The 27,717-nt window shown below is 49.5% G+C and overlaps 1 protein-coding gene across 5 annotated transcripts in view; it reads right to left on the bottom strand.

Moving 5' to 3' along the window:
- The window catches only part of MYO9A (myosin IXA), a 1,208,318-nt gene that overhangs the window by 427,878 nt on the left and 752,723 nt on the right, over nucleotides 1–27,717 (bottom strand). For all 5 annotated transcript variants that reach the window (XM_086959231.1, XM_086959230.1, XM_086959229.1 and 2 more), the window contains one exon: nucleotides 11,051–11,131. In XM_086959231.1, the coding sequence (XP_086815357.1) occupies nucleotides 11,051–11,131 (81 nt within the window). The remainder of the gene's footprint in view (nucleotides 1–11,050; nucleotides 11,132–27,717) is intronic.

Consider the following 27,717-nt stretch of genomic DNA (forward strand, 5'->3'; position numbering starts at 1 on the left):
GTCCAAGAAGGACAGATGACCTTCATGTGCGAAGTCTCTAAGATGGAGTAAAGCCTCACGCGCCAGGTGCGGAGGGCTAATGGTTGACAGGGGGACAGGAGCCTCGGGAGGCGCTCCGGGCGCTGCCGAGGCGCGGACGAGCGCAGACGAGCTTGCCTTATGCGCGCCTTTGGCGCGCATTCGTCGCGCCCGCTGCCCTCATCCGCTGCGCTTCCTGCAGAGACACATAATATATAGTGAGCTGGCTGCGTGGGGCGTGGCCAGCCGCGGTGGGCGTGTCTGGCGGGTCCCTCAACCAGGAAGTGGCGGCAAGACGCGGGACTAGGGCAACAACAACAGCTGTCTGCTGCTGAGCGCTATCGCGGTAATGCCAAGGTATTCAAGTGCACGCAGGTATTAAAAACACAGAAATACACTGTAAAATAGGGCACAAGTTTTAAAAAGTCGTTGCTCCCGGCTTTCCGCCTCAGGAGTTTCTCAGGATTGTAGATGGCGACGCTCGTAGTCAGCGCGCTTTTATGTGAGCCTGGGAGGGTGGGGCGTGGCCAGCCGCGGTGGGCGTGTCTGGCGGGTCCCTCAACCAGGAAGTGGCGGCAAGACGCGGGACTAGGGCAACAACAACAGCTGTCTGCTGCTGAGCGCTATCGCGGTAATGCCAATGTTTTCAAGCGCACGCAGGTATTAAAAACACAGAAATACACTGTAAAATAGGGCACAAGTTTTAAAAAGTCGTTGCTCCCGGCTTTCCGCCTCAGGAGTTTCTCAGGATTGTAGATGGCGACGCTCGTAGTCAGCGCGCTTTTATGTGAGCCTGGGAGGGGGGGGCGTGGCCAGCCGCGGTGGGCGTGTCTGGCAGGTCCCTCAACCAGGAAGTGGCGGCAAGACGCGGGACTAGGGCAACAACAGCTGTCTGCTGCTGAGCGCTATCGCGGTAATGCCAAGGTTTTCAAGTGCACGCAGGTATTAAAAACACAGAAATACACTGTAAAATAGGGCACAAGTTTTAAAAAGTCGTTGCTCCCGGCTTTCCGCCTCAGGAGTTTCTCAGGATTGTAGATGGCGACGCTCGTAGTCAGCGCGCTTTTATGTGAGCCTGGGAGGGGGGGGCGTGGCCAGCCGCGGTGGGCGTGTCTGGCGGGTCCCTCAACCAGGAAGTGGCGGCAAGACGCGGGACTAGGGCAACAACAACAGCTGTCTGCTGCTGAGCGCTATCGCGGTAATGCCAAGGTTTTCAAGTGCACGCAGGTATTAAAAACACAGAAATACACTGTAAAATAGGGCACAAGTTTTAAAAAGTCGTTGCTCCCGGCTTTCCGCCTCAGGAGTTTCTCAGGATTGTAGATGGCGACGCTCGTAGTCAGCGCGCTTTTATGTGAGCCTGGGGGGGGGGGGCGTGGCCAGCCGCGGTGGGCGTGTCTGGCGGGTCCCTCAACCAGGAAGTGGCGGCAAGACGCGGGACTAGGGCAACAACAACAGCTGTCTGCTGCTGAGCGCTATCGCGGTAATGCCAAGGTTTTCAAGTGCACGCAGGTATTAAAAACACAGAAATACACTGTAAAATAGGGCACACGTTTTAAAAAGTCGTTGCTCCCGGCTTTCCGCCTCAGGAGTTTCTCAGGATTGTAGATGGCGACGCTCGTAGTCAGCGCGCTTTTATGTGAGCCTGGGAGGGGGGGGCGTGGCCAGCCGCGGTGGGCGTGTCTGGCGGGTCCCTCAGCCAGGAAGTGGCGGCACGACGCGGGACTAGGGCAACAACAACAGCTGTCTGCTGCTGAGCGCTATCGCGGTAATGCCAAGGTTTTCAAGTGCACGCAGGTATTAAAAACACAGAAATACACTGTAAAATAGGGCACAAGTTTTAAAAAGTCGTTGCTCCCGGCTTTCCGCCTCAGGAGTTTCTCAGGATTGTAGATGGCGACGCTCGTAGTCAGCGCGCTTTTATGTGAGCCTGGGGGGGGGGGGGGCGGGGGGGGCGTGGCCAGCCGCGGTGGGCGTGTCTGGCGGGTCCCTCAACCAGGAAGTGGCGGCAAGACGCGGGACTAGGGCAACAACAACAGCTGTCTGCTGCTGAGCGCTGTCGCGGTAATGCCAAGGTTTTCAAGTGCACGCAGGTATTAAAAACACAGAAATACACTGTAAAATAGGGCACACGTTTTAAAAAGTCGTTGCTCCCGGCTTTCCGCCTCAGGAGTTTCTCAGGATTGTAGATGGCGACGCTCGTAGTCAGCGCGCTTTTATGTGAGCCTGGGAGGGGGGGCGTGGCCAGCCGCGGTGGGCGTGTCTGGCGGGTCCCTCAACCAGGAAGTGGCGGCAAGACGCGGGACTAGGGCAACAACAACAGCTGTCTGCTGCTGAGCGCTATTGCGGTAATGCCAAGGTTTTCAAGCGCACGCAGGTATTAAAAACACAGAAATACACTGTAAAATAGGGCACAAGTTTTAAAAAGTCGTTGCTCCCGGCTTTCCGCCTCAGGAGTTTCTCAGGATTGTAGATGGCGACGCTCGTAGTCAGCGCGCTTTTATGTGAGCCTGGGAGGGGGGGGCGTGGCCAGCCGCGGTGGGCGTGTCTGGCGGGTCCCTCAACCAGGAAGTGGCGGCAAGACGCGGGACTAGGGCAACAACAACAGCTGTCTGCTGCTGAGCGCTATCGCGGTAATGCCAAGGTTTTCAAGTGCACGCAGGTATTAAAAACACAGAAATACACTGTAAAATAGGGCACAAGTTTTAAAAAGTCGTTGCTCCCGGCTTTCCGCCTCAGGAGTTTCTCAGGATTGTAGATGGCGACGCTCGTAGTCAGCGCGCTTTTATGTGAGCCTGGGAGGGGGGGGCGTGGCCAGCCGCGGTGGGCGTGTCTGGCGGGTCCCTCAACCAGGAAGTGGCGGCAAGACGCGGGACTAGGGCAACAACAACAGCTGTCTGCTGCTGAGCGCTATCGCGGTAATGCCAAGGTTTTCAAGTGCACGCAGGTATTAAAAACACAGAAATACACTGTAAAATAGGGCACAAGTTTTAAAAAGTCGTTGCTCCCGGCTTTCCGCCTCAGGAGTTTCTCAGGATTGTAGATGGCGACGCTCGTAGTCAGCGCGCTTTTATGTGAGCCTGGGGGGGGCGTGGCCAGCCGCGGTGGGCGTGTCTGGCGGGTCCCTCAACCAGGAAGTGGCGGCAAGACGCGGGACTAGGGCAACAACAACAGCTGTCTGCTGCTGAGCGCTATCGCGGTAATGCCAAGGTTTTCAAGTGCACGCAGGTATTAAAAACACAGAAATACACTGTAAAATAGGGCACACGTTTTAAAAAGTCGTTGCTCCCGGCTTTCCGCCTCAGGAGTTTCTCAGGATTGTAGATGGCGACGCTCGTAGTCAGCGCGCTTTTATGTGAGCCTGGGAGGGGGGGGCGTGGCCAGCTGCGGTGGGCGTGTCTGGCGGGTCCCTCAGCCAGGAAGTGGCGGCACGACGCGGGACTAGGGCAACAACAACAGCTGTCTGCTGCTGAGCGCTATCGCGGTAATGCCAAGGTTTTCAAGTGCACGCAGGTATTAAAAACACAGAAATACACTGTAAAATAGGGCACAAGTTTTAAAAAGTCGTTGCTCCCGGCTTTCCGCCTCAGGAGTTTCTCAGGATTGTAGATGGCGACGCTCGTAGTCAGTGCGCTTTTATGTGAGCCTGGGGGGGGGGGGGGGGGGGGGGGGGGGGGCGTGGCCAGCCGCAGTGGGCGTGTCTGGCGGGTCCCTCAACCAGGAAGTGGCGGCAAGACGCGGGACTAGGGCAACAACAACAGCTGTCTGCTGCTGAGCGCTGTCGCGGTAATGCCAAGGTTTTCAAGTGCACGCAGGTATTAAAAACACAGAAATACACTGTAAAATAGGGCACACGTTTTAAAAAGTCGTTGCTCCCGGCTTTCCGCCTCAGGAGTTTCTCAGGATTGTACTTTTCAAATTACACATACAAATTCAATAAACAGATCACACACCTGAACATACTCATACATTGTCCATACACACACTACCACATACATCACTTCTCATCCAATACCCTCTCTATCTTCTGTGGCTAAGGTATCACATATTGTTGTGTGAACTATCACGCCAGGTTATGAACTTGGACTTTAGTATGTTCAGGTGTGTGCTCAGTAGGGTGCCCTTTGTTCCTTTGAATTTGTATGTGTAATTTGAAAAGTACATGTATGACGATCCAATTTTTACTATTTATTGAAAAGATGTAAGAGGAATGTAATGAACTTAAAAAAAGTATAAAACAAATTTTGATATAAATGAAAAAAACTAATATATCAGTATAAATATAAATCAGTATAAATACAACTAAAAGTGTTATTGAGATGTTTTGAAGGACTTTTTAAAAAAAGTACGTACACTAAGTGATAAGATGTTAAGTATTTAGGCCATGAGGGAATTTTCTTCTGTTGTATTGTTGTTTTCCTCTGTTTTCCCTGGCCAAAAGTATTCAAGAGGGGGTCCCCATATATGTGACCCCAGATGAGTGAACAGAGGACTGGTGGTTCCCGGAGGAAGCTGATGAGCGGCCGCAAGCCAGGAGAGTTGCGGGGGAGTGCGGTACGTGATTTGGGCAGAGGGTGGGGCGGGATAAGGGGGTAGTTATTACGTCCCGTCCCCCTAACTCACCGTAAAAACCTCTCTTTTTTTTACATGCCCAGCCATTCACTTTATGCACCATTAATTTTAACACTCGGTGTGGTGGAGGCCATAAAATTATTGCATACTAGGTACTGACCGCCATCCTCCTTTCTTGTTTATTTTGAGTGTCCCTCAGTACTACGTGAACCCGACCAGCGGCGAAGAACACAGGAACTCATGACCGAGAGGACACCTCACTGTAACTATCACCACGACCATCCCTGACCACTTTTCTGTGCGGATTCAACAGACTTTGTTTTCTTTCATGCTCCTTGCTTTCCCCTTATAAAATACTTGTTGAACACGCACAAATAAACTCACAATATAGAGCACCTATGGCCTGCTAGCTTCTGTTTCCGACCCACACTCCGACAGGTACTCGATCAGCGCCAAGGGTAAACTCGTTGGCGAAGTACTGATTGGAGTCCCTACCACCTCTGTAGGGCCCAAAGTCACGCCAAGGAGAGGAGTCGACCAAAAGATGGCCTGCAAGGCCTGCAAATAGGCCTCCATTTGGGTCCTAGTCGCCCCTGCGCCGGGAAATGGAGGATATACGGGGGTCGACTGTTGTGGAGCCGTGTCCGGTAAAGACCCGTAGGAACAGGCACCAGCATCACGACAACGCGAGGCCGGACGCCTCCGTGACTTCATGTGCTTACCTGAAGAAGGCGAACAACGTCCAAGGGAACGACTCTGTGACCTGCCCCGAACAGGAGTAACGTGTTACAGCAAACAAATGATGGACGGAATGCTGACAATGCAAACATTCTCCCACAGTCAAAAGATCTGGGTTAAATCCATGGTTCTTTTGCCCACTACGCCACCCCAGTTTGGACCCAGCTATATGCAAATCAGTCTTGACCCTGTGCCCCATGGGAACAGTCCAGACCGAACTGGCAGGCCAGGTCCTCCCTGGACCGGAAACAAGCAGGTTTTTTTGGCTACTCAACTGCAGAGGACCCCCTTACCCGCGCCCCAGGATGCGGCAGAGACCATCGACAGAGAACCAGGTCCTTCAAGACCCCTCCTTCCTGCACCACCGGCTGACGGGTCGGACATGTTTGATCCAGATGAAATTGTTCATCCATGATCCTCTGACTGGGCTCCAGCAGATAAGGTAGCGGAATATGTGGCCATGCGCATTAGGATGCCCTTGGAGAAGGAAGCTTGCCAGGATAAGCTTCTAGATGTCCTGGGCCCTTTGATAAAAATTTTCGATATGAGGTTCTCTCATTTCTCCCGACTCCCTTTTGGGGTGGGCGCAAAGAGCGATAGAGTTTCTCAGCAATGCTAACTGTGCGTTGTCCACGGAGCGTCGCTGCTTTCTTCTCATCAAAGTCGACCCTAACCTTGGGGACTCAGCTGATTCGGAGGCCAAAACAGTTGCCCAAGGAGGCCTTTTTGGTGCCCCTTTCGTTAAAGGGCAGAGAAAATTCGTACATACATTCACTTCCCTAGATAAGGCGCAGACCATCATTGAAAAGGTTTTTCCCCAGGTTTTCAGGCGGGCCGGTCGAGGTAGGGGCCGCTCAACCGGCTGTGGATCCAACAAACATCCCAGAGGAAACGGCTTCAACAGAGGTCAATACCAAGCCAGTTTTTGTAACTTCTACTCTTCCAGTGGTCGCAGAGGCAAACGCCGAGGTTACAGAGAAGCTGCTGCCTCTTTCACTGGTGAGTGTACTTCATTCTTCCCACTGAAAAATAGGGGGGAGGCTGGGGAATTTTTTTCCAGGCATGGACTTCAGTCACGGGGGACACGTGGGTTTTACAAACCGTTCAAGGCTTTCGCATAGAATACCTGGCAACCCTCATCAACGGGTCAAGCCCGTCCCATTCTTTTTTCCCTACAGGACTCCGCCTTGGTAGACAAGGAAGTGGCCTCCCTTTTAGAAAAAGGGGCGGTAGTTCCAACTTCGCTTCTCCAAGAGGTTTTGTCAGCAATTTATTTCTGGTGGACAAAACAGACGGGGGCAAAGGCCCTGTGATCAATCTATGCGAATTTAACAAATGGCTAGTCTACCGCCACTTTAAGATGGAGGGTATCCACCGCCTCAGAGATATTCTACGTCCGTCAGACTGGATGGTTTGTCTAGACTTGAAGGACTCTTACCTGGTGATCCCTACTTTTCCCCCTCATTGGCGGTTTCTCCAGTTCGTTTGGCAAGGCCAGACTTATGAATTCAACTCTATCCAGTCTGCCCCCTGGTGCTTTACCAAGGTCCTCAAGCCGGTGGTGGAGTGGTTGAGAGCTCGGGGCATTCGTATGATCATTTACCTCGACGATCTTCTCATTATGGATGCGTTCCCCAGGCAACTTCATCTTCATCTTCAGATGACGGTGAATTTGCTCCAGAGTCTAGGTTTTGTTATCAACGAAACAAAGTTGATGCTCTACCCTTCTCAACAGCTGCCTACAACTAAACACCAACAAAACAGAAGTACTCATCATGGGCCCAAACCCCGACGCCTGGAGCGACACCTGGTGGCCCACCGCCCTCGGAAACCCGCCAACCCCCACAGACCACGCACGCAACCTGGGAATCATCCTGGACTCCGAGCTCAAAATGGACCGCCAGATCAACTCTGTCTCATCTTCCTGCTTCCACATCCTCCGCCTCCTTCGTAAGACCTTCAAATGGATCCCCTCGAACACCGAAAGACAGTCACTCACGCCCTGGTCACCAGCAGACTCGACTACGGCAACGCACTCTACGCCGGAATAAACAAAAACCTCATCCGCGAGCTACAGAACATCCAGAACGCCGCCGCAAGACTGGTCCTCAACCTGCCAAAACACTGCCACATCTCCCAGCGCTCCCCGTCGAGGCGAGAATCACCTTTAAGATGCTTACCCACGCACACAAGGCCCTCCACGGCACCGGACCAGCATACCTGAACAGCCGACTCAAATTCCACGCACCCCAAAGGACCCTACGATCAGCCCAGCTTTCCTACGCCGTGGTCCCTCGCACCAGAAAGACCAGATCGGGAGGCCGCTCCTTCTCCTTCCTCGCGGCCAAAGCATGGAACGCCCTTCCGCTCCACCTCAGACAGACAACATCGCTCCCCATCTTCGCAAGAAACCTCAAAACCTGGCTCTTCGACAGATCCCCTCCTTGATGGAATGGAACCTGCACCCCCTCCCCCCCCCCACCCCTAGCGCCTTGAGACCCTCACGGGTGAGTAGTCGCGCTTTAACAAACTCCTGATTGATTGATTGAATGTTTGACGTTTCTAGGCTTTGTGAACGACTCACATTCCTCCACGCTCAGCCTTCCTCCGAGGAAGATCACGAAGATCCGCAACGAGCTAAGGCGGACTCTCGCCAGAAACCAGATATCCCTCCGAGATCTGGCGCAGATAGTGGGTATGCTTTTTGCCTCTATCCAAGCGATTTTTCCGTGACCCTTGCACTACAGTGCGCTGCAGCGTCTGAAAGCTTTCTATCTGCGGAAGGGGCGTCCCTACTCCCACAAAGTGAACCTTTCGGACAAAGCCTGGGAGGAGATTCAATGGTGGCTCAAATACATAGAGGCCTATTTTCGGCTCAGCTCCAGACTTGGTCATAGAGGTGCACGCCAGCACCATGAGTTGGGGAGCCAGGTGCAGAGATTTTTCTACAGGAGGGTTATAGTCTCCAGACGAACGCAGTTTACATATCAACTGTCTGGCACTCATGGCAGACTCATTCGCAGAGTGATGCTGGACGAGAGAGTCCATTCAGTCCTTAGTTCTTTTGAAAATGGACAATGTTTCTGCAGTCCGTTATATCAACCACCTGGGAGGAACGAGATCCAAAGCCCTCTCCGATTTGGCCGCCAGCTTCTGGCAGTACTGTCTGGATCACCATCTATCGGTGACAGCAGAGTAATCTTGTAGGGAGAATCTTGTAGCAGATTTCCAATTACGCAACTTCAGGGGCTCCAGCCTATGGAAGCTACACACAAAGGTTTTTCAGACGTTGAACGACCTTTGGGGAAGTTTTCATTAGACCTGTTTGCCTCCAGGCTGGATTTCCAGCTCCCGCAGTTTTACAGCTGGAAACCGGACCCCTTGCCAGAGGCCACAAATACTCTTCTCCAGGATTGCAGTCTGGAAATCGGGTATGCATTTCCCCCCTTTGCAAAGATATCACAGGTGACGGCACAGGTCAGGAGGCAAGGAGCGGAACTAGTGATCTTCTCCCCCCTTTGGAGGTCTCAGGTGTGGTTTCCACTTCTTCTGGAACTTTCTGGGATTCTCCAGTCCTACTCCCCCTCTTTCCGAATCTTCTTCTACATCACGACCACGATCCTCATCCTCTAGTCCTGCAGAACTCGTTACGACTTGTAGCATGGCGGATTACCGGCGATGCTGGGAAGTCCCAGGCTTTTCAGCAAAAGTTGAACAACTCATGGCAAGAGCATGGGCGGACAGTACTGTCAAACGCCACAGATCCGCTTGGGGCAGATGGTCCAGTTGGTGTATGCGGCGGAACACCAATCCCTTGGACGCAGATATAGTATACGTCCTGAATTTTTGGGCCCATTTTATTTCTAATGGTTTGGCCTACCAGTCTATCAACTCCTTACGTTCAGCCATTCACAGCAGTACATTTGCCACTTGATAACACTCCGGTTGGGAAGCATCCCCTCGTCTGCAAGCTTCTCCGGGGCATTACTCAGCGTTATGGGATGTAAACCAGGTCCTCAACTTCTTTTTATCCTGGTAACCCAACAGGTTCTTCTCGCGCAAAGAGCTGTCTGCGAAACTGGCGATGTTGTTATGTCTGATCTCCTGTCGACGCATGTCTGATGTTAGAGCTCTGGACATTTCCTCCAGGATGTTTTCCCCATCCGGGGTCGCCTTTAAATTGCATAGACAAACTAAATGTCATGCCAGAGTCATCTTGTATCAGGAACTCCCAGATTCACCGAAATTGTGTGTAGTTCGTTGCTTAAATGCCTATGAGAAGATGACGAAACATTCAGGCCTCCAGGAGAGCGCCAGCTTCTCATTTCTCTACGCTAGCACTTTAAGGCGGTTTCCTCCCCGACAATAGCCCGTTGGGTTAGGTGGGTCATGCAGGAAGCAGGCATAAGCCTCAAGGACTTTGGGGCTCACTCGGCTCGAGAAGCAATGGCCTCGAAAGCATTTGGCTTGGGTGCCCGTTTGGAGGATATCCTCAACGCGGCTGACTGGTCATCGGACTCTACCTTTAAGAGGTTCTACTTAAAGCCAGTGCTGGACATTGCTCACCTCATGTTGAGCAAGCTTTAAACTAGCATAATCCTCGCCTCCAGTCCTGACATAGATTAACAAAATGTTAGCTATCGTAACAAAGTTTCAATTCTATTAAGGACTCAGAGGCGAGGATTATCCCGCACTAGGGATTGCTAGAAGATGTCCCACCCCGTACTACAGTAAGTATATTTGTTTGTTTCTGTTTGGGACTGATGGCTTATTGTTGTTATGCAATGTCAATGTTGCTGTTTCATTTGCTGGTCTATTGATCTCAGATTGAACCTTACACTGTTCTGTCTTACTCCACGATGGTTTGGTTGTCTGCCTTATAATATCATGATTGGTTATATTAGATTCCTTCAGGGAACTGATGATCGCTTTGTCCTCGTAGGTTCGGATGCGAGCAAACAAGACGCTTGAAACTTGGTTACTGGCTGACTTTGTGCAAAGAAAGAGGAGGAAGGGCCAGTGAGGGCAGACAATGTGAACGCTGGAGTGAATGATTGGAGGATCCAGGACTGTTTCTATTGGACATTTTTTGTTGACTACAGTTTAACCAATGCTTCATGGGAAATGTAGTCTTGTTATTTTAAAAAAGGCTGCTGTTTGAATAAAGTGAAGAGAGAAGGCATAATCCTTGCCTCCAAGTCCTTAATAGATTTGAAACTTTCCGTTACGATAGCTAGGAAATGTTTCATTCTAGTGTCTTCAGGGAACTTGAGCACTGAAGATTACTTTCAGCTGCACAAAGTACAGCACAGACCACTTTCATTGATAATATCCATCACTAGTTGGTGGTTACTTGAATGGTTAGTAAGAACCCATTGACCTCTTTGTGAGTACGTTTTTAACTGCTGATCTTGCCAGGTGTATAGTATTACTATTATTTAAGGGAATTCCATTGGAGGAGTTTAGAATTAGATTACAGAATTTGGTAAGTTGAGTCCTGGGTGGAAGCGTGTAGGACGGCATTTAAAATACATGTGCCTTTTTAAACTTTGATAGATAGATTGATATATAGATATATAGATAGATAGATACATGATACTGTTCACAGGTGGGATAATTCTAATGTCTATAACTATCAATCAGGATCCAAAGCTTCAAGGATATGATATGAATTGTTAAGTGTGTTCCTTATTGGAAGTATGCTAATGTACGCAGCCATCACCTTTTCAGCATTGGAACGGATGCATTTGACAAAATATGGCTCGGCTTGGCCAAGAGTATCCATCAGCTTGTTCAGAGAGGCCTGCAAAAAAAAAAAAGAGAAGGGCAGATTAATTTCAAAGTGGTCTTAGTTTTTCAAAGACTTCAACATAAATTTAACAAAATACTATCCAGATTCTGTTGGAATAGTAAACATGCTTGGGCATCACACCCCCCAAAACAGAGAAGGACTGAAGTTTCCAATTTTGAATGTATACTCTAAAGCTATTAAAGCTATCTTGGTCCACCAATGCTCAATGCTCCTTATTGAACCCAAACCTTACCCATCCACAGGTTGTCCTAGAATTTCATTTGGCCATGCATTCCCATTCGAACCAGGCTATTAAGGACTCCGTAAAGAAGGACTCTCCAAATCCCACTAAACAGGCACAAACAAAATAGTACTCTATAAAGTTAAGAAAAACACACTTTGGTCACTCAATCAGGATTTATAAAGCGTGGCTAATCACCCAATAGGGTACCCAGGAACTTGCAGGTGCCGGAGGCTCATTTGAACAGACAAGTCTTAAAGGCCCTTTGGAATTCCGTAAATAGGCAATGGTCAAGTGGTATGTGCGGAGGCTGTTCCAGGTGTTTGCTGCGATGTGAGAGAAGGAGGATTGACTGCCCACTTCTGCTTCTGAAGATACGGGTGTGTGGGGAAATGATAGGGAAGTGGAGTGTAGTCTTCTCGACGGTTGGTGGAAGTTCAGGCGGTGGGAGTTTGTGGGTGAGCAGCTTGAATGTTCATCTCTTCTGTATGGGGAGTCAGTGAAGTTGCCTGATTGGGGAGTGATGTGGGTTCATAAGGGAAATTCGAGGACGAGTCTGACTGCAGGGGTAGACACAAAAAGATTTTACGTAGCATGCATAGAGTGAGAAAGCAGGCAAATTCAGCTTTTGAGTCAGTATAGAGGACGGAGTGTACAGACGTATTGATTTCATCTTGGGCAAGCCTATGAACTAGTACAAGAGTAGGGTGAATGAGTGAGCGGGCAGTGGCAGGTCGCGTCTGTACAGGGGATGTGTGTGTGTGGGCAGGTAGAATGAAATGAAATGAAATGAAAATGTGACTTGTAGAGCGCTGCAGCTGCCCTGAGGCGTCCAGGCGCTAAAACAGAAAAAACCCCCTTGAGGTTACTTTATTAGGCATTAAACAGCAGGGTTTTTAGCTGTTTGCGAAAAGTAGTCAGGTTGGGGTTGTTCCTCAGCTGCAGAGGGAGGGAGTTCCAGAGCTTGGAAACATTATACGAAAAGGAGCGTCCTCCTGCTCTGGCTCTGCGGATTCTGGGGATCTCGGCCAAGAATGCTGTTGAGGAGCGGAGGGATTTGTTGGGCCTGTACGGAGAAATCAGGGGGCGATTGATGTCTGGGCCCGTTTCCCAGAATGTCTGGTGGGCGATGCAGAGCGATTTAAATTTTACTCTGTCCCTGACAGGTAACCAGTGCAGGGTCTTTAGGTCGATTCTTACTGAGGTCCTCCGGGGGATTCCCAGCAGCGCTCTGGCAGCACAATTCTGGGTGCGTTGGAGCTTCTGTAGGGTGTAGTCTGGGGCTCCCAAGTAGAGGGCGTTATTAAAGTCCAAACGAGATTGGATGAGGCCCTGTATAATTATCTGTTTGGCCTCAAAACAGAGGAGGGGAAGGACTTTCTTGATCACCCTAAGGAGGCCAAAACAGGTGGCTGAGATCTTAGTGGCCTGTGTGTTAAGGCTCAGAAACTTGTCGAGCCAGACACCTAAGCTTTTTATGTTGTCTCTGGGGGGTGGTGCCACTCCCATGCTTGATGGCCAGATCAGCTCTATGGAGGCGGGGGAGGCTGGGCCCAGGATCATCAGCTCCGTTTTATCGTCGTTTAGCTTTAGGCATGAGCTCATCATCCACTTCTTTACGTCCTCCAAACAGGCCGCTAGGTCTGGTGGCGACTGGAGGCCGCTCTTCTCAGTACTGTGGTGGAGGGACGCCTTCGCGTGCAAACAGCGGGTAAGCTCAGACGCGGAGTTCCCATCTCAGAGGTGATGGATCATAGGGACGGCACGCTTTAGTCATGGGGGGAGGTCGTCGTTTCCCATCCTTTATAAAAAGTGTGAAAAGAGGGTAGCCCATTGAAGGGAGATGGGTTACTTGAGTAGGTTGCATACTTCCTCATAGCAGGGGGTGTCCTCCTCAGCTGCCCTCCACTTGCGCACTGCCACGTACCATGCCACCACTGGTGGGGCTGTTGGGGAGCGCCATTGAAGGTTGAGCGCACGTTTGGCATGGAGGAGCACAAAGAATGTAAAGCAGGCTTGTACATTGTGATACTTGCTGGGGGAATTCTAAAGCCTGTGCCCATTCCTTATTGTGGAGTACTCATCCAAAATTGTCCACTTCTGTCTAAGCACATCAAGGGAAGCTATTTCCATTGTATAACCAGGTGATAAGGTAACGCCGCCACCCATGGTAAGTATGGTGTGCAATACTGGGTGTGTAGCAGGTTACACTTCCATGGAATTCCACTGGATGTGACATGTGTTGGTGAGTTGCCTATGAAGGAGGAATTGCCCTGGGGAAAGATGTAGTCTGCAGTCAGATGGCCGAATGATAAAAACCGACCATCTAAGGTCTCATCAGGGGCAGCGCAGGGGCATATGCCAGCATCTCCCACGAGAGGCAATGGACACAGCCCATACATGTCGGGCCACCGCTACCTGTAAAGGCCAGGGTGATGGGGGTAGGACATTATGAAGGAGAAGGCCTCGGTCCATTAACACCGGCAGAATTCCTTGTTCACTGCATGTCTCACCCAAATAGCGCCTAGCAATCCAACGTGATAGCCATTTTAGTTGGGCTGCTAAAAAGTATGTCTTGAAACATAGGGCACCAAGACCTTCTCGGTCCATCAGTATCTGCAGTTTCTGGAGGGCAATGTGGCATTGCTTATTACACCAGATGAGGGCGTTCAATAGGAAATCCAGTTCTTTAAAAAAAGGAAAGCAGTGAAATACCTTGATCTGTGATTCCATGGTGAGCTTGTTGTCAAAGATGATTCTGAATTTCCTGGTGTGGTCGGAGGGAGTAGGTGCCGGTCCCTAGGTCTGATGGCCCCCAGGAGTCGTTCCAAGTGTAGCTGTTGTTGTCGAAGATCAGTACTTCAGTCCTTTCCCTGTTCAGAAGCATTTAGTTTTTCATCCACTCAGCAACGCTTGTAAATTCATCTGTGGAAGTTGTTCCTGGTGGTGGTGGTGGGGTTCATATGTGAGTGAGAGGATGAGTTGGGTGTAGTCTGCGTAGAAAATTATTTTGAGACAGAACAATGTTGGCCAGCAGGGTCATTAATGCGTTGAAGAGTGTGGGGCTGAGGCATAAACCCTGGAGGACACCACAGGCAAGATTCTTGAGTTCAGAGGTGAATGGTGGGAGGTAGATCCTCTGGGTTCTTCCGGTGAGGAAGAAGACGATCCATCTGAGTGGGTCCCCTTGGAAGCCGATGTGGTGGAATCTTTCAATCAGCGTGTGGTAGGATACAGTGTCGATAACAGCCGAGAGGACGAGGAAGATCAGAGCTGCTGTTTACTCCTCTGTCAAGGAGGGTTCGGATGTCATTGGTGGCTGCGCTCATGGCGGTCTCAGTGCTGTGATTACCGCGGAAGCCGGATTGCGAGGCGATGTGTAGCTGGTTCTGCTTCTGTTTTTCATAAGTTGCTTGTTGAAGATCTCTTCCAGTACCTAGAAGTAGGAAGATTGGCCAGTAGTTTTTGAGTTTGCTGGGGTCAACAGAGGGTTTTTTGAAGTGGTCTGACTTCAGCGTGTTTCCAGGTGTCAATAAATGTTGCAGGGCTGATAGAAGTGTTGAGCAGGGGGTGACTTCCTGGGCGATTCTTTGGCTTTAGAGGGTGAAGATGTGGTGCAAACATGGGTCGAGTGGAGCTCCTGAGTGGATGGTATTCATGGTGTAGGATGTGTCCTGGGTGAAGAGGTTCCAGGTGGTCAGTCTATGGTTTGTGTTGGTCGCAGTGATGGTGTATCTGTTGCGGAAGTTCGTAGGTGTAGGTTGGGGTTTGAAGTTTCTGTATATGGTTGCGACCATGTCATGGAAGAAGTCGTGAGGTTGATGCACAGCTCTTGTGAGGGTGTGATGTTTTCGCTGGCAGCCGTGTTGGAGAATTCTTTAAAGATGTTGAAAAGTTCCTTGGTGTAGTTGGCGCAGGTTTCGATGAGTGCGGCTACGGCTGTCTTCTTCGTTGCCCTCAGCAGGTGGTGTAAGAGATTGAGGGCGGTCTTGAAAGCTGCCACGTCGGAGGTGTCCTTGCTGGCACCCCAACTCCTCTCCAGCTGTTAGCAGTCTCTGTTCTTGGGTGTATTAGCTGTCCTTTTTGGAGGATTTTCTCTGGTTTTTACTCTTGATGGGGACAATGCTGTTGGCGCAAATGATGATCCAGGCGTTGAAGTACTTAATTCCCTGGTTGGGATTGTAACAGTAACGGGGTTGGAGGTGTTGGGGGCTTCCGTCCAGCTGCTCTCTGAAATGTTGTTGCACCTACAGAGGGGGGCGCTGGCCACCTTAGGGATGGCGGTGTGGGGGCTGGAGATGCTGAAGGGGACAATGGAGTGGTCAGTCCATGAGAGTTCAGTGCTGTGGCAGAATCTTGCGCCATTGCACGAGGTGAAGATGGAGTCCAGTGTGTGACTAGGTGAATCTGAGGTTATTCATACTGTCGAGGAGGTGAGCGGTGTTGTTGTTGCTGTGAAAATTTAGGTCACAGAGAAAAATATAGTACTTGGAGTCTTAGGCTAGGGGAGCAATGAAGTCTGCGATGGTGTTGCCGAAGCTGAAGCGTGGGCACGGTGTTTGGAATTCTAGAATGCCTCCGATCTCAGGCATCTGGCACACCTGACACACACTTGACCTTGATGGCATTTGTGTGACTACCTCCTGTAACGCGTGGTCCTGCATTGACTACTGGTAAGTCACCTGTGACTTAGTAAACAACAAGGGGGGCAATGAGGGCTTGATAAAGGTCCACCGTATTTGCCCTGGGTAGAACTAGAAGACAAAAGAGGTACGGTGTTCCTGGGTGGCGAGTTGGCCACTTGGTGGGTACTCAGAGTGGTGGGGAGGTAGGGAATACCTCCTTTCGGAACTAGGACCCTCACACAACGAGCAAGCTAGGTGTCATGCTTCATAATATGGGTCTGCTCCTCATCGTACCGGTGGTGCAATGCTCGACGGGCACCCATATAGGGGCTCTTTATCAGAGATCTTTTGTTCCTTGCTATATAGGTGGCGTGGGAGTGAGGGCCTGGTAAGATGTAGATGTGGTGTGTGGGTTAAAACAGGTAAGGGAATCCTCTATAATTATTTTTATTCTGGAGAGGTCACAACCTGATTAAAAAGTAAAAAGAAGGGCGGCTATTTTGTTTTAATCTGACAAAAATCATGCTCTACCCCTTAGTGGTCAACATGTTTCTCGCCTATAAAATGTCTCTAATAGATAGAATAGTTGGCGTTTCCTCAGGACCTAGTGACAAAATGAAAACTATATACAGTGTGTGGTGTGGTTCTACATACCACTTCTTCTCTGGGTAGAACGTTGCCCCGGAGAAAAGCAACCAAACTCTTAAGGATTAAAGTGCTGCTTCATCAGACCGCAGCGGAGTATATGGGCACTGAACGTAGTGTCGCTGCTCCCGCTCAGAGCAGTCCGGCTCACCTAACCCGCTCCGCTGCATGATGACCCTTTATGAGTGCCTGTCGAGCATTGCAGCATTGGCTCGACGAGGAGCAGACCCATATCATGAAGCATGACACCCAGCTTGCTGAGTGTGTGAGGGTCCTAGTTCCGAAAGGAGGTATTCCCCACTTCCCCACCACTCTTGAGTACTCACCAGGTGGCCAACTTGCCACCCAGGAACACACGTACCTCTTTTATCTTCTAAGTCACCTGTGACATCTTTAGCTGCACGAAAAGTGTATAGCATTGATCATACATGCTTTCAGACCATGCACCAGTGGCCCACTCTCTGGCTCAACCGAGGATTCACATGGTGGCTTCCTTCATACATGCTGCAAGTTCCCCCTGTTTAGGGCCTAGATATGTTGAACTACAGTCAAAATCTTTACACAACGCAGGGACGGTGACTCGTCCTGCCTCCTTGGGAAGGCATTCAAGGCCTTCAGTTGGGGTAATTGTATATCAAAACAATCATTGTCCTCCGCGACCTGCGCAGGCTACTGAATCCTGATTCATGATATGGATCATTGCTTCTTTGAGGAGGCAGACACACTATCTTGTGCACATTCGGGCAAGATGTCAGAATATCAGGATACTGCCAATAGCAAAGCCAGACTCCTACATAAGGAGACTACTGCTCTACGGTTTGGTGAGGGTGATAGAGCAGGCAAAACTTTAGCCACCCTGCTGAAAAAGAGTTGGAGCAGTTACAATATAATTGAACCTATATTCCCTTTAGGCTGCGTGCCTGCATGGGCAGCCTTTCCTCTTCTTGCGCCCAGATTGTCTCTGAGAGCGCCCAGGCCGCTTCCAGGAGCAAAAGGGTCAATAAAAGGACATTTTGCCGTCACCACGAGCAGGGGTTTTCACACCGGCTGTGTGGGGTCGACAAAATGTACTTTTATTGTCTCTTTAGCTAGGTGAGAAATCTCCTCTTTCTTCTGTGGCAGGCTGCAGAAGGAGAAGGGCCAGGACATGCCGCAGAGACAAAGGGGCTGCTGCTTCATTACGTTTAAGAATGGAGCATTTCACGAGGCAATGTGAAATAAACCTGTTACTCCTGATTATTTTGTTTAATGGCTTGGCTAATACTCTTTTACCAAGCCTCGTTTCGTTTATTATCGTATTTGAAACCTTGTTCAAATATGTATTTTCAGGATGTTTTAGGGCTGTGCTGTGCCTTCAGCAGTTTTCAGGCAACAATAAAATGTCAAGATAACACATGACTAATGTTCCTGCTGGAGAGAGATGAATCTTTGTCGAGTGGCAGTTTTGACTTATCATATTTTATTTTAAAGGTTTTATATAGCACTGGCTGGTCAAGGGGTATCAGAGCGCTTTACATGAGTATCAGATCACAGTTACAAGTTACATCATTACAAAGGTTACACAGTTTTTAGAGCATGGCAACATAGTTACTTAGAAGGTAATGCAAGTAACAGAACTGTATTTATGTGGATAGCTCAAGTGGTTACTGCTTTTGTCACAGAGATCCTTATGTTACTTGCAATTCATAAGTTACAATCCTAATTTAGCACAGTGACCTACGAATTGTTATCAAAGAGCTCCTTGGAAACTGCACAGTATAGGTTAGAACTTTATGCTTTTTTCCAGAGCTTTCATTATTCTAATGTTGCAAAAAATGGTTTGTTTGGGTAGAAATACGGGTATATTTAAAAGGGAATGGCAGAGCGTGGCGTTAAGCACCAAATGCTAACTCCACGCTCCGCCATTTTGAAAACGCAAGGGATGCACGTATTTACAAAGATACGGTGCACACCTGCGTTATCACTAGTGCTGTCGCTAAAGTAAGCTGCCTAGTACCAACGCAGGCGCCCTTGCACTATAGTGCAAGAGGGCCTGCGTTGAGGGAATGATTGTTTATGTGCAGAAAGGAACACCTTGCTGCACATAAACAATCACAAATGGCGATTTGTAACTTCTATATGCACTGCATTGTGAACTTCTCCATGTGCTGCACTGTGCAGCACACATAGAAGTTGCAAATCGTCATTTTTTTGAATGATTGTTTATGTGCAGGAAGGGACACATAAACTCACCCTGCGCGCAGAGGTGATGGCCACCAGAAAGGCCGTTTTCAAAGTCAGAAGCCTGAGAGGACAGTTATGTAGCGGGTCAAAGGGAGCGCACATAAGGTATGTAAGAACCAAGTGCAAGTCCCACTGGTGCAATTTACAACAGGGGACTTGAAAAGAGAAAGCTGATCAGGAAGCCTAAGAAAGGCTGAAATGGCGACAGGTAGCCCTTTATATTGCCCAGAGCAGAGCCCTGCTGGGCCAAAGAATAGAGGAACAAGAGAACCTCAGAAAGAGGGGCAGAAAGGGGATCCACAGCCTTTGCTGTGCACCATGTCACAAATGTGTTCTATCTGCAGGTGTATACCATCTTAGTGGAGGGACACCTGGCTGCCAAGATAATGTCACAGAATTCAGGAGGCAAGTCAAACATCGTCAACTGCCGCTGCTATCTACAAGCAAGGAGGTGGAGGCTGGACGGGTACGGTGGAGGACCATCCTCTGCTGCTGCAACAGAAGATCCTCCCGAAGAGGCAGTCTGATCGGAGGGTCAATGGCCATGTGTAGTAGCTCGGGATACCAGACGCTTCGTGCCCAATACGGAGCCACAAGAATGACTTGGGCCCGGTAGCACCTGACCTTCTTCGGCAATCTGGCCAGAAGTGCTATAGGGGGAAAGGCATATAGAAGACTGCAACTCCACTCGAGACGAAAAGCGCCAACTAGCGGGCAGAGCTTTGGAAATTCCAACGTGCAGAATTGCTGACATTGCACGTCCTCTTCGGTGGCAAATAGATCTAACCAAGACTTTCCCCATTGTTGAGAGAGACCTTAAACCACCTCCGAGTGAAGACGTCATTCGTGATCCATCATGCACCTGCGGCTGAGTTCGTCCCCTGTGGCATTCAGTGAACCTGCCAGGAATATGCCCTGATGTACCAGTCATGTTCAGAGGCGCAGGGCCTCTTGACATAGGGTCCACAATCGCACTCCACCTTGTTTGTTGCTGTACCACACGGCGGTGGTGTTGTCTGTGTAGACCTGCACTACGCTTCCCCAGACAGAGGGAAGGAATGCTTTGAGTGCAAAATGAATCTCCCCAAGCTCCAAAAGGTTGATGTGGAGCCGGGATTCTGCCTGAGACCAGAGGCCTCTGATCTCCGCCACCCCCATGTGGCCGCCACATCCCAGAAGTGATGCATCGGTCACAACAGTGAACTCTCCTTGGGGAAGGGAGAGGGATCTGCAGTTGTCCCAATCCTGTTTCCTTAGCGACCAGTGCAATTGGTGTGCAGTGCCCTCTGAGATCTGGACACAATCGGTCAGGTTCCCCTTATGTTGTGCCCACTGGAACTTCAAATCCCACTGTAGAGCATGCATATGTCAGCAGGGTGCAGCAGGCCATCAAGCCCAGTAGCTGGGGTGTCATCCTGACCAAAGCCGGGGATAGAGGCTGAAAGATCAGAATCATAGCCCGAATATCCTGGACTCGCTGTTCGGGAGGATAGACCCGAAACTACATCGGATCCAGAACCGCTCTGAAGAAGAGGAGGTTTTGAGAGGGAGTCCAATGTGAATTTGGCACGTTGATGGAGAACCCCAGCGGGGTCTGCCGTAGGCTGGAGGTGGGAGGTGTCATACTGGGGCGAGCCCGCCTTCAACAGCCGGTCGTCGAGATAGGGGAAGACTGGAACTCCTGACCTGTGAAGATGAGCTGCGGCCCTCGCCATCACTTACGTTAACACCCGAGGGGCGCTGGTAAGGCCAAAGGGGAGCACGGTAAACTGAAAGTGCTCATGGCCTACCGTGAACCGTAGGTAACGCCGGTGGGCTGTGATGTGAAAGTAAGCATCCTGCAAATCCAACGCTACCATCCAGTCTCCAGGGTCGAGGCCAGACAGGACCTGAGATAGTGTCAACATTTTGAACTTCTCCTCCTGGAGGAAGTGGTTGACGTCCCTGAGATCCAAGATAGGACGCCGGCCTTTGTCCTTCTTGGGCACCAAAAAGTAGTGGGAATAACAACCACGACCTACTTCTGGGACAGGAACAAACTCAATGGCACCTTGGCCAAGAGTGTCGAAACCTCCGGTTGGAGAAGGGCCAGATGATCCTCCGACATGCCATGGTACTGAGGTGGCATGGATGATGGGGTAGTCGCGAAGGGGAGGGAGTAGCCCCTTCGCAATATTTTCAAAACCCACCTGTCCGACGTGATGGTGTGCCAGTTGGGGAGGTGACGGCGAATCCTGTCGCCCACTGGCGATTGGTGGCCCTGAAAGGTCAGACTAGGAGGGTATGGAGGCTGCGGCAGAGGGGGCTGTGGTGGACTGGCCCGCCCACTGGCCCCCAGAACCACGGCGGTGGTTCCGTCTTCCAGACGTGCAGGGGCTGAACAGCTTGCGTGGGCCTGTGGCTCTGAGCGGGACATGGCGGGGCACCCCTTCCGTAGCCATGAAAGGGGCAAGAGGTAGACACGCAGGGGCGGTGGTGGAGAGGCCCAAGCACCTGGCTGTAGCCCCAGCGTCCTTAAAGCGCTCCAGTGCGTTGACTGCCTTGCTGCAGAATAGGCGACAGCCATCAAAGGGCATGTCCATAGGAGTGGGTTAAACATCCCCAGAAAAACCAGTCGACCTAAACCAGGCGTAGCGTCGATGGACTACCAACGTGGAAATCATCCTGCCTAGTGAGTCGGCGGTATCCAGCCCATAGGGGATGGTAAACTTTGCTGCATCTCTCCCTTCTGCAACCGCATGGGCTTCCTTCGGCCACTGAGGCAGCACTTGTGCCACCGTATCCCACACAGAGTGGCTATAACGGTCCAACAGACATGCAGTGTTTACTGACCGCAGTCCCAAGCTGAAGGACAAAAACATCTTCTTCCCAAGATGGTTCAGCTTTTTGGATTCCCTATCAGGCCCTTGGAGGTGGAAGCTTGGAACACCAAACTCCCAGGGGTGGGGTGTTGTGAGAGGAAAAATGGGTCGCGTCGGACAATCATCCTATCCATAGGAGCCCCTGTGTTGGGCCCGGACCAGGTGCCCAAAAGGATGTCGGTGAGGGATTCATTAAACGGTAGCAGAGGCTCCGAAGAGCTCGCCGCCGGTTTAAGCACCTCTGTCAGGGGGTTAGTCCTGACTGCCACTGCAGGTAGCCCAAGGCGGAGAGCCTCAGCAGCCCTACACAATACCACGGCGTTAGACCCCCCCTCCTCCTTAGCCACGGTAGGACAACAACATGCCAAGGTCTGGAGAGGTATCCAGATCACTGGCTTCCCCAAGCTCTCCAATCCGGTTAATAGCCTAACTGGTCAGTTAAAGGGACTCCAGACCGATCCCAGTCCTCCTTGCCCTCTTCTGGCAGCCAATCTGGTCTAATAGAGCCAGGGTAGAACAAGGGCACAAAAGTACCCGTTGGCGTCGGATCCGGCGTTGGTTCTGCTCCACGTCTACAGAGTTGGGCTGCCCAAAGATGGCATGCATCACTTCGAAAAATTGGCAAAGCTAAGCAGGGGTCGCTACGGGTCCCGGGAAGGGAGGGAGGGAAGGCTGGAGTCGACCCTTCAGGTTCCGTACACGGAGCCGTGGGAGTGGCACCACCCGCATCCCTCGTCTCGTCAGCCGACGGATGGGGAGAAGTCGAAGAGCGACAATGCTTCTTCGACTTCTTCTGCAATGACTTACCTGACCCCGAGTGCATAGACTTGGAAGATAAATGATGGTGGCAGCTCTGTGACCAGTCTCTCGTCCACCATCACACATCCAAGACCTCAAACGGCGCAGAGCCGACTGCTGGGCCTCGAGAAGCTTTCGGGACCACTCCCGCCAAGACTCTGGATTCATGGTCCAGCAGTCGGAGCCTGACTTGGGGTCGTGGTCACACTCTAAGCAGAACAGGCACATGCAGTGCGGATCAGTCACAGACATCAGTCGGCTACAGGAACCACAAGCCTTGAAGCCAGGCATGCCTGATATGCACCAGGAATCGAAGACAGGAAATCTGTGTCAAAAAAAGTCTGCAAAAAAAGTCAGTCGAAAAGTGACTGGTGGTACCGCTTTCTACCAGATCTCTGCTGGCTAGAGGGGAAAATTAATAACTGACGTCAGAATGCGAGGGCGGCATCTAAGTAGCTACCACATCCTGGCGACCAGCACGAAGCCGGAGCCAACAGACGCCACCTTCCAACTCGTAGGGGTACTGCTGACTAAAAACTTTCTGGATCCAATCTGACGCATAGGGGTATTCTAACGTAGGGAATCTATAAATAACTGTTTCTTTCAGATCAACAAATTTATGGTGTGTGAGAGGGGGCATTTGAGAGACGAAGTATACTGTTGGAGGGTGGTAGTGAGGAAATCCGTGGAGAAGGAGGTCTTTGGAGGGCCCCTAAAAAAGACTGTCGCATGTGCACCACTACAGGCGCTGTGGAAGCAGTGTGTTGCTCATTGTGCAGATATACGATATAAACACCATGAACTCAATGTTTGATAGTGCTGCTTTTTAAAGATTACTTTTCTCATTCCCATTAATAAGTCAGTTGGAGTTTTTATTTTTTCATTTAACAAAATGTACTTAAACACTTTGCAAAGTGTCCACTTAATTGATATGTGAATTCTTTGAATGTATGATTTTTTTTAAAACAAAATATATATATTTTTTAATTTAAAATCGAAAAACTGTTTTTAGCTTAATGTAAAATTATCGCTGTACTAGGTGTTGATCCAGTCCAGGCCCAGCACTTTTGGCGGCAGCCACAGCTAGGGCTGGAAAAGCATAGCTCCAAGACATATTTGTGCTGTGTGCCTCTGATCTTACTTCCACCGCCGCACAGCTCCACCTGGTAGCTGTTGCACCCTGACCCTTCTAGGTCCTGTGTTTGAGGCCACGATCCCTGGAGGTCCAGGGTAAGCATCTCTGCTTCCGGCAGGATGAGGGAGAAATAGAGGAAAGTGGAAAGAGATGAAGAAAGTGGGGAAGATAAAGAGGCGCAAAGAGACAAGACAAAAACTTTAAAAAAGGGAGGAACAAGATAAAGACAAGCGAGAGAGACAGAGAGGAATTGGATAGAGATGGGGATAAGAAAAGGTGCGAGGAGTATATAAGAGACTTGTGACAATAGCAAAGAGAGAGGAATGATACATAGATTATTAGGGAATAAGATTCAGTGTCACTAGGGTTCAGACGTGCAAGGAGCCCACTGCACCCTTGTTATGGGTGTCTTTTAATACCAACCCAAAGGTGAGGGAGATCAGTTTTTTTCTGGCCTAGATTAGGGCCGATGACACCTTTGCTAAGCCACTGATTTTGGTAGCTCACGCACAGCACATACTTGTATATTAAGCTGTTGCTTGTCTTCAGTGCACACTGCCTTGCCTGTAGTGCACTAAGCACCTTTATTGCAGCACAATAAGGAAAACAATTAGAGGGAACATTGAATGGAACTGCCGAATATGGATGGAGGCCTGTGCTATGACTTGGCAGATGTTACTCAGGAAATGTAGTAATAATATACTGCTCTCTATGCCTCCACCAGTGATGTTTTATTGGACATGCTTGATGCTTACCTGGACTCTATCGAATTACTCTAGCTGGAGAATGGATACAGATAATACATAGATCAACCATGGAAGTTCATGTCATTAAGGCCATAAGTGGTATGGACAGAGACAAACTCCCTGGGCCGAATGGGTTGCCTGCCCAATTCTACCAAGAATATGCTGATCTTTTGGCCCTGCACTTTTTAGCTATGTATGAGGAGGCAAGACAGTCAAGCCACTTGCCACCCTCAGTTCGCGAGGCACCGATTACCATAATCTTGATACCTGGTAAAGCACTCAACTTCTGCGAGTCTTGCTGAGCCCTATCTATGATCAACATAGACAACAAAATCCTAGCGCACATGATTGCAGCATGGATGTTGCCTCTCCTTCCTCCCATAGTCTGTCCTGACTAGTCAGGCTTTTTTCCAATGCCCTCCACTTCATCCAATCTTTGCACCCTCTTTTCCCTGTTGCATTTCATTAACCCCTAGCTGTCTGTAGTGGCGGTCCCCCTAGGCACCACAAGGTTTCTGACTCCCTGGAATAGCCCTTTTGGTTTGCGCGTCTCCGATGACTAGGCTTCAGTCCCAGGATTCTTGAGTGGATCTCCGTCCTCGACACCTTAACCACAGCTTGGTTGTGGGTCAATGGCGTAATTTCAGACCTCGTAGCGATTTGTTGGGGTACGCAACGTGGATGTCCACTCTCCCCGATCCTATACGCAGGTCCCATGGAAACCCTTGCTGTGTGACTGACGGCATTAATCTAATCGTGGCATCAACTACTTGGCACGACTACTGGTGTTGTCTATGTATTGTGATAACGTCACTGTCTATGTCAGGAACCCGGCACAAAATCTGACCTGTATACTGACAGATCGCAGCAACAAGCTGGCTGAGAAAACATCTGCTTTCTGAATGCCTCAATTATTTTTAACTCCCTGTCCGAGGGATGCATTAGGTTTAATTTTAACGGTGGACGCCTGGGCCACCAAACTCTCGAGTAGACGTTGTGCAAGAAACTCAGGGTTGCACGTTTGCTGGCGTGCAAGAGCAGGGCTTGGCTCATAAGTACCATAGGGTTATCAGTCAGAGCCTCATTAAACCATAGGCCTTCATGTCATGCCATACACAGGCACACACATACATCCCCACAAGCAAGAATCACACGCTGTCTGTTGCTACACACAATCTATACACACCAAGAACTTTACATGGGTCGGCCAGTAGGCACCACTCCAGCGACACATGTAAAAAGGCCTGTTCAAGCTGATTACTAATGAACACAAAACGGGTACGCTGCCACCACTAATTTATGAAGACTGTTCAGTAAGTAAGTAGAAAACTTACCAAACGTTTTGGCTATTTGTCCTTCTGTAACTTTATAGATTAAACTAAAAAAATTCACAACCAATATTTAATGAGCATAGTGTTCGAACAATGGAAGAAGCTATTGATCTATATGTATGAATGATGGCAATAACCGCAATGGTGCATGTTGAGTTTACCAACACTATCACTGTTCAATTAACTCCCTATGAGCACAGTGAAATCTGTAATTTTGTCCAGATTTAACCCCCTATTTACTTATATTTTGTTGCATTAATTGACTAACATTTATGTTTGATAGTGTGAGGAGTCTCGCTGGTGAACGAAGAGCAGCTGTGCGGAGGACAGAATGCCCTCCAGGGATACAGCTCTACAACATGATTGTCAAGCATAGCTCGCAGAAACTGCACTGCCTACCCCAGTGTAAATGTGGAATCCACAATCATGCAGATAAAGACGGTGGCACTCCTTAGGGAAAATAAATAAATGGATTTATTGGGCTAGGTCACGGGGTACTAATAGACTCGTTTCGGCAACAACGCCTTTCTCAATGTCTAAGGGCATTGCAAAAGGCGTTGTTATCGAAAAGCGTATGACAGTCCCCAGTGATAAGCATCTTCTGCCAGAACCAATATATCATAACAGAGTCTTCTGACTAAACTAACAACTTTGCATCATCGTAAAATACTACTGCCTGCTGTAAGCCTAACAAAAAACACTACTGTCTAATGTAAGCCACTTACAAGGTGGGAGTCTTTCTGTTAAGGCTACAGCCATCAAGACAGTAAACATGTCACTACTCCAGTCATGTCAGAAGTGCCAGGCTTCAAAGTTAGAAAATAGCTCTGCATTTAGTTAATAAAATAAAAACGTCCAGTGAGGGAACCTGCCTTCGCATAATAGCTTTGCATTTAGTTAATAAAATAAGGACGTCCTTTGAGGGAACCTGCCTTGGCATACAACGCTTAATAAACAATGCTAACTAGACTGAGGATAGCGGGACTCGAGGCCCTTTCCTTCTTCTGAACCCTTTTTCGGGAGCTGGAGGTGTGCAACAGATGTTGGTAGGCCAAATATTTGACTGCTACACGAATCTTCAATTTCAGAATATCTCTGATGAAGAAAGCCAGGAATCAGAATCTTCAGGGTTGTTAGTAGGTGCCACTGGATCAATTATACTGGAGATCAGAGACCTTCGAGAAGCTGTCAGATTAGATATGGGTTATGGTTGTTGCGGTGGCAGACTGTAGCCCTGTTGTTTTGTGAAGGAGTGTAGGTTGTGGATCTAGGATGTTTGCACAGCTGTGAAGAAGGACAGAGTAGGGATGCTGGACATTTATTCAGAAATGTGTGTGTACTGGAAAAGGGTGTTGAATGTCTGCTGAAACGTTTACAAGGACTGGATAAAGCCAATGAGTATTTATTTGGGAGCTTATGTGGGTTATATAACCATGTTGGTGATTTGCTAGGGATGTATGAGGATGAATAAGGAAGGTGGAGTCTTGCTCTAGAAAGTATGATGGCAGACAGACAGGAGGTTAGCTTGCATAGATAAAAGGAGAAAGGGTAGGTGCTGGAAGCTTTCATCGCGTGCAGAAGGACGGCACTATGAGGCTGCAGGTTTTTTCAAGTGTGTAGAAGGCTTATTCAGAAGTATACGGATGACGGATGGGATGCTTTGCTGTGCTCGGAGGAGATGCAGTCTAGTTGACAATGTAATACAGCAGAATGACCTGTTCAGAAGTGCATCAGAGTGGGAAGGGGAAGTTGGCATATTTGCTCAGATATTCATTAGGCCAAAAAGGAATGGTGTGCATGAGGTTATACTAGGATGCTGGTAATTTTCTTACATGTATGATGTTGGTGAAGCTTTAGATTGTAATGGCAAAGTTGTAATGTTGAATGACGTCTATGGTGTATTTGGGGGTGGAGTGGGTATGCTTGAAGTTTATTAAGGCATATATATGAGTGCAGAGGGCATACTGAAAGTCTGTTCAGGAGAGTATGTCGG

Source organism: Lissotriton vulgaris, chromosome 2_2 (genome assembly GCF_964263255.1).
Source record: "Lissotriton vulgaris chromosome 2_2, aLisVul1.2, whole genome shotgun sequence".
Lineage (NCBI taxonomy): Eukaryota > Metazoa > Chordata > Amphibia > Caudata > Salamandridae > Lissotriton > Lissotriton vulgaris.